General features: G+C 47.0%; 2 protein-coding genes across 2 annotated transcripts in view; both read right to left on the bottom strand.

Moving 5' to 3' along the window:
• Positions 1-20,227, bottom strand: part of LOC8040254 (solute carrier organic anion transporter family member 5A1) — a 667,105-nt gene that overhangs the window by 363,093 nt on the left and 283,785 nt on the right. The gene's annotated exons all lie outside the window — the stretch shown is intronic.
• LOC121836561 overlaps positions 1-20,227 on the bottom strand; it is a 31,509-nt gene that overhangs the window by 5,992 nt on the left and 5,290 nt on the right. Inside the window, exons 3-4 of the mRNA XM_042291489.1 lie at positions 18,586-18,779; positions 344-431 (exon numbers count right to left, since the gene is read on the bottom strand). Of these exons, the coding sequence (XP_042147423.1) occupies positions 344-431; positions 18,586-18,779 (282 nt within the window). The remainder of the gene's footprint in view (positions 1-343; positions 432-18,585; positions 18,780-20,227) is intronic.

Here is a 20,227-nt window from a genome sequence, read left to right as displayed (position 1 = left end):
TTTCACAAAGAGCGTAAAGGAAGTTTGCAAAATTTATCATTTATTTCACATAACTACAATTCAATGCATTTTAACCCAAAACTGTCCTCTTTACATTCCTTGATACAACGGTATTAACTGTGTAACGTTCACCGTTCAAAGTGAACGTTACACCATCAATGTCGTTGATTCCATGATATTAGAGAAATTCAGAGTATATTTTATCAGAGATCAGACTTTATAAAATGGTGCTTCATTATTATACTTTATGGTGGATTGCATAGGATTACATCGGCAAGATTGTCGAGTGGGTGACCAAGTAGATTGCATATCTTTCGAAGGGTCACGAGATAGCGATACGAACCAAGTAAAAGCAAATACGGTAAAAACTAGGAGATAGCATCAGAATGAGATACCGAACCTTTCGATCATTCGGAGTAATCCGTTTCTTCCTGGAAGTAGAAACAAAGTCATATCAAGCGTGGTTGCTAAAACTAAAACTACGAAGATACACGAATACGGGGTCTTATTTGAAACGAGCCTGAAAACCGTTAACATCACTCTTAACCAAAAAGTGTATGGGTACAGTAGCATTTACTCTCGAAATTGAGAGCACCAGTTAGGAGTCATTATATTGTAAGATCACAAAAAAAAAAATCCTAGCATTTTTGTAACAATATCACGCGCAGGAGAAGGCGCCGGAACACGGCACAATTCCTGTGCGCGAAAAATTAAGTCGGTCATAGAACTTTGCGCGAAAAGTGCTGAGTCACTGAGCTGTAAGTGCATGCGCAGCGTCCGATATACGGCACAACAGAGCTACAGCGCATGCCCAGAAAATGTTTCACAGCCCAACAGACAAAGATGGCAGCACATTGTTTACAGAACAAGCCCTCATGTGCCCCAGCAAGTGCGGGCACTGCGCGTGCGCAGAAACTATATTCGCGTGAAATGAAGCATCCGCGCATCCGCAGTACCGACAGCAGCGCCACCGCAGTGACGTGACGTAAGAGGGTTGAGTTGGTGCCAACGTTATTAGATTTGCTCAGTTACGGAACTGCTCATAGACTGTGCAAGCCCCAACAGTGCCCCCCTCCCCCCTTCACCCACCACGACTCGCCTGGCGTCGCTCGACGCGCCGAACGGCTGCTTTGGTAAGTGCAGTGTATTCTATGCAATTCTATGGAATACGTACGTTTCGAAGCACGGCGCCTAGATGGCGCTTCAACTCTGCTCTTTGGAACGCACAGTTATGAAACGAAAATCTAGATAGGGCGTCGAACGACGGCAAGCCAGAGCTGTTTATTGAGAGAGTTTGGCCATACATTGGTTTGAATAGGCGAGCACCTCGGGGCCAACCACAGGCCGCGAAACAGCCCCTAGCGGTGGTCGTGTGCTCTAAATTTGTGACACGACTAATTTAAGCCGTTTTAGCGTCGCTAGACTGAAAAGGTATAGCTCTCGGTGACTGAAAACTTTGGGCATGTGAGGTTTTAGTCACGCCGATATTCAAGTGTAGAATAAACGAACGTGCGCTCCAAACCAGGGCCCACTTGCTATACTCTGTTTCACACTTAGCGTGCAACGCTGTCAAAGCTTTTGGCGCTAGCATGGGGCTTGATCTCGTTGATCATTTGCACGCGTTCTCGCGCAAACAAAACCATAGATGAAGCCACGCGCTCGCGCCAGTAGCTTTGGCAGCGTTGCACGCTAAGTGTGAAACGGAGTATAGAAACAGCGTCTCAGCTGAGACGGGGAAAGAAAGCACTGCCAAAGCCAGCGCGTGAGCCGAGCGGGACTCCGCGCCTCAAGACGCCCGCGCGCCCCACTCTTTGCACTGTTTTCTTTCAGCCAGTCTCAGGACGCTGTTTTAGCAAGCCGGCCCAGAGCGAACACACATCAGCAGTGCAGACAAAGGCATAAGCACGAGCACGTGGCTTTGGAAAGTGCCTCCTATGCATGAGTTCTTGTACAAAGAAAAGCGTTTTGCTGAGCTAGGCTCACGCGCCTGTGCCTTTGTCTTCACTGCCGACATTTGCGAGATGGAGTAGAGAGTGGCCGAGATTGAACGCTTCTATTTCACGCTTTAAATGTCGTTTGCAATATTGTGACGTCGCGGTCTCCTGATTGATTAACGCCGTGTCACAAATTTAGTTTACGCTCTAAGCGTGGGGGGAATATTCGGCGCTGGCGGCGGCTTTTGCTCCGCCTATTGGCCAAACTCTCCCAATACACGGCTCTGCGGTAAGCTAAAGCCCCTCCATCCTGCGAAAAGTGGCGCCATTCTTTGAACTAGCCGCCGCGCACACTATTGGCCAGTCGTCACGTGACATCTGGCTTTCGGTCGTCATGAATTTCCCAAGATGTTGCTACGCCGCAGCTAGCGGGCTGCTGCGCCCGTAGAAAAGTCGACCGGAAAGCTTTTCAGTGTTCTCTCTGAAACGGAAAATGAACCTCAAAGGAAAATCTTGCTTCACCGAATCGGTCGAAAAGATTTCGACCCGACGGGAGCCGTAAAGTTATGCGAGGTAGGTGCTCTGTATACTCATTAGCATGCAAAAGACAGCTGCTTAGAGTGAGTTATGCATTTCATTCCACCGTAAACGCGAGCGATGTAATAGCGAGCACATCACTGCCAACTCTGCATGCACGTACGCTCGTGCCGTGGAAGTAAAATCCCCTACGCACAGTTGCGTTTGAGAGCGTTTGACTGCCGCGTCGAGAAACGAAAGTGAGTCACCGGCATATATGTGCTTCGTATGAAGCGTGGAATCCAATTCAAGGGATTGCTTGGCACGCGGTAAAATAAGTATGGATGTCCTGCGTTTTCGTAGTCGCAACGCAGTGAAACGCTCTCAAACGCAACTGTGCGTCGGGGCCTTAAGTCGTTCAAACGGCCTGCTCCTGCTCGTGCTTGTGGCATCGGCGTCGCTCCAAATTACGGGTGCGTGCCGAGTACGCACTCTCGGCAAGTGTTGCGTATACGTGCTCGCGGATCATACTTCGTTTCGCACACATAGCTTGCAACGCTGCCGCAGCTACGGACCCGAGCCTTGGCCTGTATCCAGCCAGTGCGGCAAGCAGTATGTTTTCTCTGACGACGCTCTTACTGGACGAGCGTATGTGCTTAGCCCGCTCAAAGTGCGCTCGCTCTCGTAGCGTCAATAGGGTCTCCTTCGCTCGTAGTCTTGCTGAAACGAAAAACGCAAGCAAATAAAACATTTCAAATCAACCCCACACTCGCGCCAGCAGCTTTCACAGCGCGCAAACTTCACGTGCAGTTCTTTGGTAGGCTAACCTAGGATCTGCAGAAACGGGCGTTTGAGGTGGCGTTACACGATGTGCTCTCGACTAAAGTACGATATCTTCAGTCTACTACAGGACCACTTCAGTATCGACCAATTCAAAGCGCTAATCATGCAAAACAAAGGAGAGCAAGAAATTGAGGAAAGATGCTCTCCCAAACATTTCTTTTTTCGTTACCTTCCACCATGAGAGTAAACCACCACTGCAAGGGAACTGGAAATGTAAATGCTATATACAACGTCTCACAATATATATATATATATATAAATAGGGTGTTTTTTTTTAAGCTTAACAGATTTGTTTAAAAAAGCCATGAAAGTTACACTTATGGCGCTTGTGGAGGTGAGTTATACGGCCAGGGGGACATATTATAGGGGGCTAATCGTAACGATCAGTCAGATAATTAATTAAAATTTGTTAATTAACTTTTTAATTCATGAAAATAGACATATGGTTCCAATTACAAACTTGCTCAGCGTCATCGAAAACCACTAAATCAGTAATTTTCAGAAAGACTTTGAGTGCGTGAGAGGCGTAGTAGTGCACTAAAGTTACCACTCGTGGAGCAGGTACAAAGCTAGCGGTTGCGATAAGGCGCCCGCGCGATTTTTCCGTCTCTTATCTAGCCCCAGCCTTGTACCTGCTCCACGAGCGGTAACTTTAGCGCACTTCTGCGCTTCTCACGCACTCAAAGTCTTTCTGAAAATGACTGATTTAGTGGTTTTCGATGACGCTGAGCAAGTTACTAATTGGAACCATATGTCTATTTTCATTAATTAAAAAGTTAATTAACGAATTTTAATTAATTAGACGACTGATCGTTACGATTATCCCCCTATAATATGTCCCCCTGGCCGTATAACTGACCTCCACAACCGGCATAAGTGTAACTTTCACGGCCTTTTTAAACAAATCTGTTAAGCTTAAAATAAAACACCCTATATATATATATATATATTTTTTTTTTCTAGTGAGACACGTTGCATCAGTTTTATGATACAAATTCAATGCACAAACTGATTATTTTGGGTGTCTCTTTTACAAAATGCAGTTCCATTTGCTTGTTTTGGTTTGCCTCCCTAAAGTCCCCGAGGCACCCCCAGCAAAACTTGGATAGTACACCACAAGGTAGTTCCCACAGTACTGAAACATCCCCAGGACAGACTGCTGCAGCAACCGCAGCTGCTCTTTAGTTTGGCTGTCCGATACTGTTTCGTGGTCGACCGAGGCCTATCTAGCACTAGTGCCATCTCTGTCCATTCTAGGAGTGTGTGTACTCCCGAGGGCCCCCAGCAAGGTCCAAGCGGAGCTTTTCCCTCGGGGCAATCTGCCGCAGTGACCACAGCTGTTGTTGAGTTTGGCAGTCTGATACTCTTTCCAGGTCAACTGAGGCTCACTTACCACTTGTGCCGTCTTTGTTGATTCTAGGCAAGTGTGTCCTCCTGAGGCCCCCCATCAAGTTTTAAGCAGTGCTGTACCGAACCTAACTTTCCCAGCTTCCCCAGAGCAGCGCGGTTCGCCAACCCCCCACAGCTGCTGGTGAGCTTAGCACAATGATACTTTATCCTGGTCGACCGAGGCACACGTACAAGGACTGCTGTCTCCGTTCATTTATTCATTCTAGAAAGTGTGCCGTCCCATGGCTGCCCGAGCAAGCTCTGAGCAGCGCCTACAGGCCCTTGCTTCTTCAGCTTGTCCTGGACAGATCGCCGCAGCAACAGCTAATAAGTTTTCATTTTCGGCCTTTGTTTATTTCCTGGCAGAGTGCAGACAGTTACACACTGTTACTTACATCCTATCTTATAGTCTCACTGTTAGCCACTTAACAAGACTAAAGTAATAATAGTTTTTTTTTTCTTTTTCAGGCACATTGTTTACACTTGGTATCAGGCAGTATCATTAGAAGCTCAGTTTTTCTGGTGCACTGATGAATAACAAAGAGCTACAAAGAACTATATTCAATCCAGATAAAACTGATATTGGCGCAATGACAAGAGTATCAGTTGCAACGTGAAGAGAACTTTGTACAAGTTGGACTTAAGCGCTTTCTCGTTGCAGATCAACTTAAGTGTCTCAAAAAGTCCACTATGAAGGGGACTGCATGTAGTAAAGGGATCCCCGAGAATATTTTTAAGATTCATCTTTCTTGTGTTTCCCTTGGTTTCAATACCTGTAGAATGCACAATTCATTGGCATCTACAGGACTTCAAGTTTGTGTCAGACATAATGCACAAGCTGATGGATTCTTTAGCATACAAGGTGAGCCAAACTTGCAGCATATAACACACTCGTGCATCCTTATCTTAAGTATGCATCTGAAGTCGGATACCTGCATACCCGTCTCATCAAGCAGCTCAATGTTTAATTCCATGTGGTTTGTACAATTTATTGTGTACAGGTGCACCGTACCAGTAACAGCATTAGAAGGTGTAAGGGCTTTAGAAGTATTTTATATGTAAAAGTGACTGCACCTGGTCAGTAAAGCTACCCGCACATTTGTGAAGTGTTAAGAAAGCATTTTGATTGTGTATAGTGTGTCTCCGTGTCATTTATCTCTTTTTTTTTTATTCTGTGATATATTTTTGTTATGTACTCAGCATGTGTTCTACTTGTAGTGAATGCTCCTGCCGTGGCCTTTTACTTGGCTGGAAGTTTTGTGAAATAAATAAAATTGTGACTTTGATTTTGTTCTTTTTATCATCTGTGCTTGTGTATTTTCATGAAGATTTTGATCTCGCATTCGCTTATTTTACATTGTTCTCTGGATGTGATTTGAATTATTTTTGCCTCATTCCCTTTTACTGAAATAACCAGCAATTGCTTGACTCGAGAACTAGGTGCTGAAACCGAACGCTAGTTTCCAAGTCCGCACCAGGACGCTGGCCCAGGATCCTAAAAGCAGCGTAAATCGTAATTAAACCTGGATTTTTTTAGTATGAACGAATAACAGAAGAGATACAGACACTGATAAAATTACGGAGCAACAAAACTGGACGAAAACGGAGTTTTCATTTCTAAAAACGGTTTCATCAAATAAAATACCAATAACAGTATTTATTATACGCTCGGAAAAGCAGCGGCACCGCGTAGCCCCGTAGCAAAAGGCCCGGGGTGTCGCAAATTTTTACAGCATGCACAGAAATACGTAGCGATTTTTATCATTACTAGTACTGCAGGCAGCTTAAAAGTGCTAGCTTAGCGTCAACCACATCGACACTTCCCCGATTAGAAAGAAAATAGTATCTTGCTTTCTAAACCGCCAAATTGTTTTTAGCGCCCGTAGGCCAAACCCTCCCGAAAGCTCTACAAGGACACGCATTAAAAAGTAGTGAACCATTTGAAATCGTGGAGAATAAAACTGCAATTTGGCGGTTTTATATGATGATTAAATACTACTTGCAATTCCTGTGAAGCCGAACACTCTTGAGACACTGACCTAATGCAACTCGGTAGGGACAATTATCCAAAGTACTTTCGGGATGCACAGTTGGACGAACAGATCTTAGAGTGACTTCAGGACAGTCGGATGCGAATGCGGGCTCTAAATGAGGTCATTGCCACACTTGTATGAAAAGAAAAGTCCACGCGATCGGCAACTCGCCCGCTCCAACTGTGAAGCCGAACACTCACGAGACACTGACCCAGTCTTGTACACGTTACTTAAAAAAAGTAATCGATTACAATTACTATTACTCTTGGCTAAAAAGTATTCGATTAGATTACTTGATTACTCGACGGCAAAAGTAATTGGACATTACTTAAAGAAGTAATCGTTACTTTTCCGATTACTTTATTGTGTGAAGACACATCTTTAGCGCTCATAACAATAAACTATTTCCAACCTATATTTGCACAAATATTGAAAAAGAAAAACTGGCTCCCTCTTCATGGTCGTTGCACCTTCACAATGCGGACACAAGCATAGAATTCGTTTGAAAGCGTTTAATGATTTGGGCGTTCGCCAGTGTGTGTGTGAGTGGGGGGGGGGGGGGGGGGGGTGCGGAGGGGGTTCTAGATCTTGTTAAACTTGAGCAAGGGTTGTCGCTCAAAGATTTTGAGCAAGGGTTGCCGCTCATTTTACTATTCACATGTGAATGAGCTCGCATGTTATACAAAAGAGCAGGAGCTCCAGGGTTTGAAACGGATCATGTGTAGTATCCATTAGCGGAAGAGATCGCCCCGACCACTTCTCAACTCGAAACATTGCTTGTCACAAAGACCACGTAGGGGAAATGGGGAAATATTTCATCTGCCTTTGTTATATTTTGCATCCGCTTTAGGCATTCTTCGGTTCTGGTTCTCCTATCGGCTGCGAGTAGGTACCCTAAGCAGGATTTTTTTATTTTTTTCATTTCTGTGTGTGTGTGCATGAGGGGGCTAGTTTGAACTGAGGACTCACAAAGCTACATTCTGCTTCCTCAAACTTCGCCCTGAATTGCCTTTGTCACGCACTGTGGCTCTCCTGGGGCTTCCCACTCCCAGTCCCTGCTCGAAAAAAAAACAAAAAAACGGACATTCCACAGAAACTGTACATAGAAAGAGATTGACCTCGTTTTCTACAGCTCCGCAAAAATCTTTCTTTTTTTCCGTTCGAAAAAAAAAAAAAGAATTAATTTTTGTCCTTTCATAAAAAAAGTTGTGTGCCGGGGGGGGGGAGGGGGTCGCGTGGACAAATTGTAGCGATTACAAGTAATTTTATTACTTCAAAAAGTAATCAGATTACTCTTGTGATTACTGCCTAATAAAAGTAATCAATTGATTACAAAATTACTCCGTAAAGTAATCGATTACAAGTAATTTGATTACTTGTAATGCGTACGGTACAAGTCTGCACTGACCTAATGCAACTCGGTAGGGACGATTAGCCAAAGCATTTTTGGGATCCGCGGTTGGACGAACAGATCTAGAGTGGCTCCAGGACGGTCCTATACGAAGGCGCGCTCTAAATGAGGTCATTGCCACACTTGTCTGACGAGAAAAGTCCACACGATCGGCACCTCGACCGCTTCAGCTGACCGAGACGTCGAGACGCTTGGGAAATTCGAGAGGGCGCCTCCGTCGCAAACCGGAAGTTAAGGGTGGGGTGAGGAGGGTTTTTAGAGGAGAAGGAAAGAGAATGCGCCACTTTTCCCAGATGCAGGGACTTTACGGCAAGCGGACTGAAGCGAGTGACGGGGGGGGGGGGGGGGGGGGGGTACCCCCTTCCGCGGGAGTTCCAGAACTGAGGTAATCTAGTAACGTTGATCGGTGCATAGCAGACGAAAGGGAAGTTGAGCGTGTAGCGACGACAACGAGGTAGAGGGGCTTAGAGCGATAAACCGGGGTTCCGGTCTGCACTCGAAAGTGACCCCCATAAGGCGGGCTGTCATTGTACGCAAATTTGACCACTCGTCACATGACCAAACCAAATACGTGACGTCACATTAAAGATGGCAGCGCCTATGCAGCGGCTGGCCCCAGCTGGGCCGGAGCTTGTCGTATGGTTTGTTGGTTGTCGTTCGTCTCGGCGAGTTGATTTCAGACGCGGAAGCCGTCGTATGAGGCCAGTCAAAACTCAAAAGCGACTTCAGAGTTCAGCGTAGTGTCTGACGTTGGTATAACGTGAAAATGCAGAGGAACGGTGTGCATTTCGTTGGTGACCGACGGTGATATTGGGACGGAAGAGACAATCTGCCTAACGTTTCTCGGGCCTCGGACTGATTCGGATACCACTAGGATAAAATTTAAGGCGACGTTTTTGTGCTCTCGTTGACCATCGGAATCTTCGAGGTCTGCAGTGAAGCGTGTGCAATATATTTGGATACAGTTTAGCGACGGAAATTGCGTTAGTCGTGCTTGGCAGTGTGCAATCGTGGTGCAGCTTCGTTCAAATGACCGAAGGCTCACTTTGGTTGTGCGGCGCACCGGAGAGCTGCCTTGAAGCTGGTAGTTCCCGTGCCGCGCTAAATGATGCTGCGCTGCTTCCCAAATTGTTCCGGCGTAGACGTGCAGTTTCACGGAGGACAGGTGTGCGGCGTACCAAAGAGCTGCTTTCAAGCTGGTAGTTCCTGTGCCATGCTTTAGGTGATGCTGTGGTGCTTCCCAAATTGTTCCGGCGTAAACGTGCACTTTCACGAAGATATGATGGAAACAGGCGATCCGGTGTCCACTTGCAATTTTACCGGTACTCCAGCGATGACCACCTCGCAGTACAAGGTGTCCGGAAGTCCCTTGATGTTCATTAGCCCTTTGGCCTTGACGGAAGACGCGGTCTTCGCTGTAGTTGATTTCCTGCATACTGACGCGAAATGACAGCGTGTACCACATTTCTTGCATATCTTCGTTCACGCTGCACATGAAGTATTGTCAGCTAGGTGAGCCGAAGATCCGCATCTGTAGCACCTCTGATCTTGTTTTGGAGAATTCGCAGTACTTGTAAGAGCTGCAACCTCAGAAGTGCTTGCGACTTTCTTGTCTTAGTTTAGTAGCTTAGACTCGCACAGGGCTTGTTCCTTTTGTCTAGCAATGACGAGTGCTGTGTCCAGTGTTAATTCTGGCTTGAGCAAAAGCCTCTCTCGCACTTCCTTGCTGCTGGTTTTCTCTACTAGCTGGTCACATATTAAATCTTTCGCGAGCCCTTCAAACTTGCATGTCTTGGCCAGGTTCCGTAATGTCGCGACATACTCTTCGACCGTTTCTCCCGGTAGTTGTGCCCTTTGACGGAAACGAAACTGTTCGACGGTCTTGTTGACGGCTGGCGTGAAGAATTTGCTCAGCGTACGTACCGTGTCGTCGAATACCTCTGTAGTGGAAGCACTGTCCACCGAAGTCGATGGTTGAGTGTCTTGTGTGGTAGCAGGTAGAGAACGGTATACTCGCTGACCCTTCACTACAAGGCAGTCGAGTAGTATTGCCTTTTTCCTGTCGTCTGGATAAGTAGTCGCTCCGCTCGCCACCATGAAGGTCTTGAACAGTGGGTACCATCCTGCCCATGAAATTGTCGGTTTACCTGGAGCCGGTAGAAAAGGCGGTGGTGTTTCCAGCTTCATTGTCGACTGCGCCAATTTATCGTTTTGCATAGAAAACAGACAGGCATGTGCTGTAGCTAGTCATTGTGCGTGACGTCCATCTTTATTCTATTGTCTTCTTTTTCCTCCTCTTTTCCCCGTCAGCTGCCGTTCCCACTTCTTCTTCGGCCAACATGACACCCTGGTGCTACAGAAGACGAAAAGCTAATAAACCCATGCCCCTCATGTGAGGTACAGCACCTTCGGCAGCCTTGTCCGCAACCCCAAGACAACAGTCGAAGGGTTCATATCACCGAGGCTTCCAACATTGAATGTACACTGCAGGCCTGAGCCTGTCACTATGAACAACTCCCCAGCGTCTCGACACTCGATTCATCCAGCTGCAACTTCGACGCCAGACTCCCAGGCATCCGCAACATCATCCACATTGTTGTCCGGGAGGAGACCAGGAAGCTACTTTCTGACATCAGTTGCCCGGTTTTTATTTTGATTGCCGAGGTTGTTTCGGAACAAGTTCGACAGGCATTTCAACTGAAGACTTCTTCGAGCAAAGTGGCATCTGACGAACCGAGGGCGACTTAAGCCACAGAGTCACGACGTCCACCACCGGCTACCCGTTATTCAATGCCAATTCAACGAGACACCCCAACGCCGAAGCATTCCTGACATCGGAAAGAACCAGTGTAGGTTCTCGCTGAACAAAGTACACAGAGGAAAACGGAGGTGCTGCAAATGGTCGACCGAAAACCACTCTGCTACCACTGCATGAGGCCGACGATGTCTACTGGAGGTGCCCGTACCAATGAATCGGCCTGCAAGAGTTTGTGCCGAACGACCTTCGACCACGTCTCAAGGAGCGTACGCGGGATATTGAGGATTATCCTCGACGGCCTTTGCCCCTGGTGCTGACATTACCCCGAAGCTCCTGATCCCCATCACCTCGACGGGAGGTAAGCACGACAAAGCAGGTGAGCGGCAATGCAAGGACAGTTGATTTGGTGTTGACTGTCGTCCAAGGACAATACCTAATAGTTTGCTGACACCAATTATCTGTGTCCACGCAATGAAGCACACAATTTCCAACTTTGACAGAGAATGCCGCTGACTGACTTGAAGATATAGAATTGTTGGTTGTTCTCAAAAGTGGACACCAAGCATCACCCGACTTCACTTTGCCACACGAAACTTACACAAGTTGCAGTGGTCGCGGGGTGCAGAAAAAATCGCCATTACGAAATGGAAGTGAAATGGCTTGGATAGCAAACAAACATTTGCCTGTTGCCAACCATCAAGTCAGCACTACAGCAAAAGGCACAGCCACGTAAGCACTACATGCCCGAGCTTGCTGCATTGACGCAGAGAACTACCGTATTTTCCGGGCTATAGTCCGCGGACTATACATGTTTAAAAGTTGAAATTTCTGGCTGTGCGGACTATCTACGCGTGCGGACTATACAGGAATTATGTTTTTCAATATCGTTGATTATGACGAGACGGGGCGGATTTTGTGAATAAAAGAGTATGTTATTGATAATTTATGTATATTATAGGCTTTTTTTGTGAGCTAAGAAAACATACATATGTCAAGGTGTGCCGCGTATGAGAATTTCGTGTCGACTATGCAGCAGGTGCGGACTATCTAAGCAAAAACTTTCATTTTTGACATTAAATTCGCCTCTGCGGACTATACAACCGGTGCGGACTAGAGCACTGCACGGGCCTACCTTTTGAAGCCCGGCCCGGCCCGGGCCCGCTGGCACGCAGCCTTACCCGACCCGGGCCCGGCCCGACGGGACTCCCCTCTAGTTGGGCCCGGCCCGGCTGCTGACGCCTGACCTCAGGCCCGGCCAGGGCCCGGCCCGGCTGCTGGAGCCTGCACTCGGATCTGGCGCAGGGCCGGACACACCTCCTTGTCCAAACACAGGCAGGATGGGCTCGGAAAAGCCCGCGTCGGTGCCCTCGGCCTGTCCTTTAAACATATATTACACGACGAGTTCATGGCTTTTGCAAGCTGCGCGAGCGCTCGTGCTAGGAATTGAAGCAGCTCAGAATGCTATGAGCTTGTGTACGTGACTCTGTCTACCTATGCTGGAACGCAAACTGAATGATGTAGATAACTGCATCGGGCACTGATGGGCTCTTTTCTCGGGTCACGTGACATGACGTTGAAATGTAGTTTTTCCCTATGCAGTTCGGGCTATGCTCGTAAAATGATGCAGTTGGCGGTGACGTCAAAATGTCGTCACGATGCACTTTGATGATGCAGTTAACTGAGTGGTCGATGCGAAGCCAAAGATCAATCTGCATCGTAAAAAAATGGCGACCCTAACATATGCATCTCTACTGTTGGGTTCGCCAGCGGATCGAGTTTTTAGAGATCACCGGGCGCTTTTGAGACGAGCGATGAGAGATTTGTGGGCGAATACCGGCTGACCAAAGGGGTGACTCGCTGGCTGTGTGACCAGCTTCGCGGAAAGCTCCAGCGTTGTCTTGAAGGGCCCCGTGCGTTGACGGTCGAACAAGTCCTCGCAGCTCTACGCTTTTACGCCGCTGGTGGCTTCCAGGGAACCGTCGGGGGCGACGAAAACATTGGTGTTCTCCAGTGCTCTGTGAGTCTCGTACTTGTTGATGTGCCCAACGCTATCATCGATTGCCTCGGATCGAAATGGCTGTGTTTCCAACAAACTCAAGCTGAGAAGGCGCTCACAAAAAGGAAGTCCTTCGAGCGATGCAAGTTCAGCGGCGTCATCGATAAATATTCTAAATACTCTTACACGATTTAACACGATTGTGTTTTCATTTGAGTGTACCCCATATAAGCGATTTGGCTGAGCGAAATGCCAAGCAAGCAACGGCAACAGGCTTAAGTTGAGCTAAGTCGTTCATACTTCAGGTAGAGAGAGAGAGCGAGATATGCTTTATTTTAAAGCAGCTACTTCAGGTCAGGCCAGCTGAACTAGAATAAACATACACATAAAGAAAAGACCATTCACACCGTGGGACTAACAACTGATTTTCTTTTTCCTCCTCTTCTACTACGAACCCAACTTGAGGGAAATATTCTCGTTTCTTCTTTTTTGCTTACTACTTCACCGAAAATTTAACCCCCGAAGGAACATTTTTTCTTTCTCGTGCAGCACGAGAGAAGTTGCACTAACGCACTCAAATACAGTCAACAAGTAAAATTTGTCTTTAGTTGTCTATACAGCAGGAGGTTAGTCTGCCTGAACACGGCGACATTTTTACCCACTGTAGATAAGGAATTTAGCCAGTGCAGTACGACTGCCAGCCCGGAGTCTTTAACGTGCATCACGCAGTACACGACCGCACGCCGGTACGATGCTCATCCAGCAGATCGAAACGGGCAGGAGCGGGGATTGAACCCAGGATCCCGGGGTTCTGCAGCGCGAGCTTTCGCTCCACGTGCTCCGAGCTGGCGTGCGCTAGCCTACTCGGCGATTCTCCGAAATTCCTTGCAGGGAAAAAAAGAACGATGTAGTTTCAACTCAATCGCCACTGTTCGGCGACGTCACCGGACACGTCACGGTGCAGTTCTCTTCCGATGTACTTGGTTGGCGATGGAGATTAAGCTCCTCCCACCGGCAACGTCACGATGCAGTTTCTCCACCGCTTTTTCCAGCATAGACAGACTGGTCAGTTAGAAGAGTACATTATTATCTTATATCAAACATATTACGTAATTTGAAGCCATCAAGTTAGCCAACGTCATTGGCAGAGATGTATCCGTAACGGGCGACAATGCTAATTTGTTCGTCTGCGTGCTGAACAAAGCCGTCTCCATAAACTACATCAAATGACCGCATATCTTTGGCGCATAAGCCAACGCAGGCCGTTGTCAACTTCTTTTTGACAATCGCAGGAATGCTGGACTTCTTCGTGGCGAAAAAAGAAGTAACACTCGCACACTCAGAAGTGGATGACTTACATTTCTGCCGGCTCCAATGCGAGTTATCAGTCTTGGTGCCGTCGTAGTTCAAAAATGCGATGCAGTGGGTGCATTGAATATGTCCCAGCGGTGCTGACGTGGTTGCGTCAAGAAATTTCACAAATTTCTTCCACACATCACTTTGTTTGGATTCCTTTGTGACAAGCTTCAGCTGCCCCGATGAAAGTATTTCCTAAAACTTGGCGACGTTCATTTTAAAATTCACGAAAGGGAAACTGAAGACAGCGTAAAAACTTCAATTGTCCGCTTGCGGCAAAGTCAGCTCGACGTAGCTGAAGATTAGTCATGTCGCAGTCACCTCGAATCAATTCGTTTTAAAAAAAAACCAATAGGTGAAAGCAAGGTCCGGTCATATAAACTTCTTTAACCAATCAGGCGGCTTCGTTCACGTGTTCACGCAGAGAGGGCTGTCACACGACGTAGAGTGGGAAAGTATGCTCGTTCTCGTTTCAGAACGCCGAACAATGTGCCCCCTTCCTCCCGGCCCGCGATAGCGTGTAGCCGGCGAGAGTTTTCCATTGGTGTAGTTATTTTTGAAGCACCAACATTACAGACAGAAATACAGCAAAGATGGTTCTTGCTTTTTCTTCTTTTTTTTCTTTGCGTTGGGAAAGAAATACACAACAGCACAAAGACGGTCCACCAGAACCCCTGACGATTTTAAGAAAAACAATATCGCTGGCCCGGTTCGCAGACTTCTCCGAAGTCAAACGATCGTCCGAGAGGAGCCCACAGCCCCACCCCACACCACGAGGTCCCCATCAACGCCCACGGCAATTGTGCTCACAGCTCGGGAACAGTATTCGTCCAGAGCCACGTGCACCTACAAATCACTGTCAACCGTCGACGGACCCGTACGCGACCTGTTTTTGGACACCGCAACGCACGAAAACCCCACATCGAGGGCGCCCAAACGATATGACCCCAGCAAAGGCCTCGTGTTCACCAACCCACCCATGGAAAAAGAATGCGCGGGCAAAGAGAGTAAAAGATAAACATAAGTTCAAGGGGCGCGTTTCCCCGAACCTCCGGACCGCGGGCTGGTGCGGAGGTTCGGAGAAACGTCGAATTGCGAAAAAACCGAACGACCCTGTTTTAGGGTGTCGATCGGTTCAGTTGGTGTTCTGTATGTATATTGCCCTTCTGTTTTAGCGATTGAGTGAACTTCTATGCTTTCTATGCGGACGGCCGAGATCCGTGCAGGATCTGAGCCGGATGGCCCCAATTCGTCCCAGGTGTGGCCCGGGCTTGGCCCGGGCCGGACGGCCCGGATGCGTCCCGGGTGTGGCCCGGGCCCGGCCCGGGCCCGGCTGAAGCGTACGTTGCCCGGCCCGGGCCCGTGCAGTGCTGCTCTAGTGCGGATCCGGAAAATACGGTACTAGGAAAATTAGCGGATTAGAAGCCAGCTCTACAGCTTCAGTGCATCAAATGTCAGTGGCCGCACATGACGTATGGTTACAAGACGGCATCTGTCGGTCAAAGTTGCCACTCGACCAAAGTGAACACCGACGTGCCAGGAGCGTCATCCGACAACAAGGAGCACAGGTACTACGACTAAACGCCTGACACGAGACTGTCGCAGAAAGAACTTGTTATGGAACCATTTTCTAAGAATCAATAATTATGTAATTAAGTGGAAATAAACATACTTGATACACTAACCAGATAACATATTTCCACTGGCCTTTACGCCTTCAGAGTCTCTACACAAAGAATTATGTTCACCGCACGTGCTGGACCTTTTTAGGGCACCCGAATCTCTGACCCCTCAATATTAATTGATGGGACATACCAGACTGGCAGACTGGTAGCATTGGGCTGCACTCATTCCACTTCTCCTGAATATGTGGCGCATCCGAAAACCAACTCCAGTGATGTGAAAATGTTGTTTATTAATTTATTTTCTCCAAGGGCCTCTGTAGGCATTGCAGAGAGGATAATTAAAGCTACCCACATGATAACATCAGAGCACACGGACATAAATGAGCACAAACCGGGCCAAGCTACCGAAAATAAATATTACACTCGTAAGAAATAATTATTGCTGCAACTTGTTCAGTGGAAAAACAAACACACCTCTGAGCATCTAGTTTAATAGTACGGATGCATTGGTATATAGCCGGACACTTTCTATACGTATGACACAAGAGACCCTTTGCAAAACCTCACCAAGCAACACATCTGTCACCAATTTTTTTTCGGCGTAAAGCACACAAATGGGCCCCGGTTCACGTCGAAGGCTAATGCAGCATTCGAGTCCAATAGGCGCTGAGCCAAGTTCACAGTGATGGCTGACATAACATTCTAATCGAACAAATGCCCAAAGTATGAAGGCCTTGGGTAATTAAAGAAGTAGTTACTGTAATCCGTTTCATCACAATTTGGCAAACAGCGAAGGCTACAGTACGAAAATTAAAAAGCGCAAAAGACAAGGACAAGAGCGAGACAACACAGGACAAGCGCTTGTCCTGTGTTGTCTCCCTCTTGTCCTTGTCTTTTGCGGTTTTTAATTTTCGTAATGTTTAACCAACTAGGCCAACCAATAATTTTGCTGAAGGCTACAGTCTCGGTCAGTCAGTATGTACGTTGGAGAGAGGCACATGACAACATATCACCACAGTGCTCATTTGCACAGATTTGTCACACACCTTCACTCCGTCTCTCCGATTGAGTTGAGGGGGCTGTGGCGGTTGCCCTTTTCCAAGTTATGGTGAAACAAAGTATAGGCGGCCCACACTTTTGAAAAAAAGTCTATTGAAGAGTTCGAAAGGGATGGTATATAGTCAACATTTTTCAACTTTCTCAGGAGCTTCCTCGGTAAAAGTTGCTGCAATTATCCAGTTGCCTAGGGCTAAAACAAATTTCCCTGGGCCCTACGTGCGATGCATACATTTCGCGTTGATTCTCAAACATTCCAACGTTCAAACAAAGCTAAGAGAATGCGAAAATTTCATGCTAAAAGCACTCAAGGTTCTATCGATCCTCGAACACATCCGGGAATCCGAGCACCGGTACGGTGATACGGCTGATGCTGTCTCATAGGTGGAAATATCTAGATGATCCAGAGCGATGTTGCGCAAAAAAGGCATAAAGTCTCATTCCTTCATATTTTCACCTTATACCTGCGTCAGAGAGCACGAAGAAGCCCGAAGTCGCCGGGAAGCAGAAAAAGCGTTAGAAAATGACCGAGTCTGACAGAATTCAGCGGGGTTAAATGCGGCCACGTTCTCCGAAAGTGCCGGTGCCTGAACAATCTGAGCACGCACAAGAGAAGAAGAATTGGAAACACACCACTTCGAGCACCGGGAATCTCAGAAATCATTATTCGGCAATCTTTCCAAAACGTCGCACGACAGGTTAGATATTTTTTGTCCTGCACGTGCCTGACGTGTCAATCGCCAGTGTTAAAAATACCAAGTTACGCTTAAATAATCGTATTCGAAGGCCGCCAAACGAGTAAGGGGCAGAATACCTCCATTAAAACAAGAATTAACATGGTTGAGCCCAGCTTTGGAAGGCCGTATTTGAAGGCATAAAAATCTTTTTATGGAACCCCCAATCCTAGATATTTGTTTCTCTGTCCGCCCGTTCATCCGTTCGGTCGTTTCAACGTTTCCCCGCAAAATTTAGTAAGGAAATTGGCGTAATGTGACGTCATGGTAGCGCGTGACACTGCGACTTGAACCTTGATGTCACGTCAGATGACCATGCTGCGTGACGCCCATTTCCTTACTAAATTTGGATGAGAAATTGGCGTCACCTGTCTCGACATCATGTGACGTCACGTCACGTGCCACCGCGACACCATGATGTCGAATCGTGGTGCCACGTGATATCACAGCACGTGACACCAGGACGAGTGACGTCAATTCCCCCACTAAAGTTAACGGGGAAAATAATAAACAATAGGTTTACTCCCAGAAACGACCGTTAAATAACCTCTAAACAAATTTGAACGATTGTTTCTTGCGCACTGCATTCCATGCACTCTACTCCCCTCTCGAAAATCAAGTGCGGATTATTAGAAGGTCGGGACCACAGCACAATGGCAGCCAATGCAAGGATGCGACGAGGCAAACAAACCGCGTCGGAAATGCAACGCCACTGCGCTCGTCGCCTGTTGCTGTGGGTGTGTTTTACCTTCTAATCCAACCAAACGCATAAAGTGTGCCGTGACGTTGCGGTTTTAGCCCTCCATAGTGCAGGGATTCCACAGCTTCCAACAGAGGGCAGTCTTTCAAAAAGGTCCTATAGAACTTTAAGATAAGAGTCGTTGGTAAATTTCTTTATCGTTTCACACATTTAGGTGGCACAGTGCATGCATACCTCTGCGCTGGAGGCGGGGCAGCGGGCACGACTTCGGGGAGGGTCTTTCTCTCGCTCGCTTTCTTGGTGGTCGGGCTCGTTTTCTTCGTGGTCGAGCAGAAGGAGTTCCTCGAATCAGGGGACTTCCGATGGTAGCGCATCATGACTTCGCTGAAACTCAGCTCAGGAGAAGTGTCCTTTTCTTGGGGAGGGAACTGGAGACAAAGAGATCACAGCTGGTGTTTGCAAAAATTAGTTTGGCTCGAGTGCATTACAGGCTAGTATGCACTAAAGACTGTTTGACAAAATGAATACTGGTAAATTGTCAAATAATTACGTTCTTTACGTTTCTAGAGTCACCTAGTTCATTAGACCGACTTCTTAGAGCGCAAGACGATTGTTCTGAAAGGTAGTCCCGGCGAGTGAGTGCCTTCAAGCGAGAGTCTGGTAGCCTTTGTTCCCGTCATGCGGAGCATTGAGCGAAAAAAAAAAGTTGCATGTCTAGCTCTAAGTAGTCGCACGCGGTGCATTAGCATGACTTATATACGCTAAATCAAAGCTACTCGCCGAGGCAGTGGCAGAAAACGATATTTTGCTTTCATGATATAGAAAATTTTTTTGGGCTCGTGAAGCTTTCAATTTCATGTCGAAAAGAAAACAACGCGTTCTAAAATCATCATCAACACCCTCTGAAAAGCTATCTGCTGTTCATATCACGCCGGTACTCTACGTGGACTATTAACTTCGGTACTACACAATTGACATTATGCCTTTGATTCCCTCCTGCCACGCACTTATCTTTAACGTTAAACATAAGGAATTTCGCCTAGTTAAGCTAATACCTCCTAGTATATAATCAAGATGGATGAACTAGCAATTTTTGGGTCATTACAGGGAGATCGAGCGCAGACACAGACTGGACGCGAATACTGCGTTAGTGTTCGGTTGGGCCTCGTGTCCACTTAATGCGTCGAAGAGCACTCGGCATCGGGCTAAAAGCGTTTGCTGACTTGGAGCCATCCAACTGCGATGACGTAACGCGGAGGTGGCGGAGGACGCTCACCTGCTTTGATTATGCTTAGTGGTAGTGGTTAAGCAGAAGGACATTCGGGCTTCTGTGCCAATACGAGCATGGACGTGAATAATAATAGAAAAGACCGGCAACGTTTGGAAGCTTTTCTTGGGATTGTTCTTTGCGATTAGGACATCCTACCCTTCTTCAAATGTGATGAGGGACTATGGGAGAGGTAACGCAGTTTTAATCGCCACTCTCGGTGTTTTCTAGTGAGTCATACATGTTACTGTCGTTCACTTTATACTCGTTGCAAACCCCAGGAAAGACGTATGTGTGCACAGTTCATTGGCTGTGGAAGGTGAGTCTAACAAGATGTGGTTGAAAGAAAAATACAAGGACGATTCGTTTTGCTTCAAACTATGTACATTTCTTTTTTATAAAATCAAACATAGTTTATCTTACACGAACGTACAGGTATGTTAATTCCCAACATAAAGAGGAAAATTAGTAATACTCCGCAAAAAGTTTAACTTTATTTGTGTGTGTGTAAACGAGTATACACGATAAAACACCAACACCCCAGTTACAAAAGCTACCATACAAGTCGCTCAGAAAACCAAGAAACAAAACGCCCTGGAAAGTGAAAGG

This window comes from Ixodes scapularis, unplaced genomic scaffold (genome assembly GCF_016920785.2).
Source record: "Ixodes scapularis isolate PalLabHiFi unplaced genomic scaffold, ASM1692078v2 PGA_scaffold2__306_contigs__length_199485367, whole genome shotgun sequence".
Classification (NCBI taxonomy): domain Eukaryota; kingdom Metazoa; phylum Arthropoda; class Arachnida; order Ixodida; family Ixodidae; genus Ixodes; species Ixodes scapularis.
Note: the sequence above shows the minus strand (reverse complement) of the source record. Positions and strands in the feature narration are given on the sequence as shown.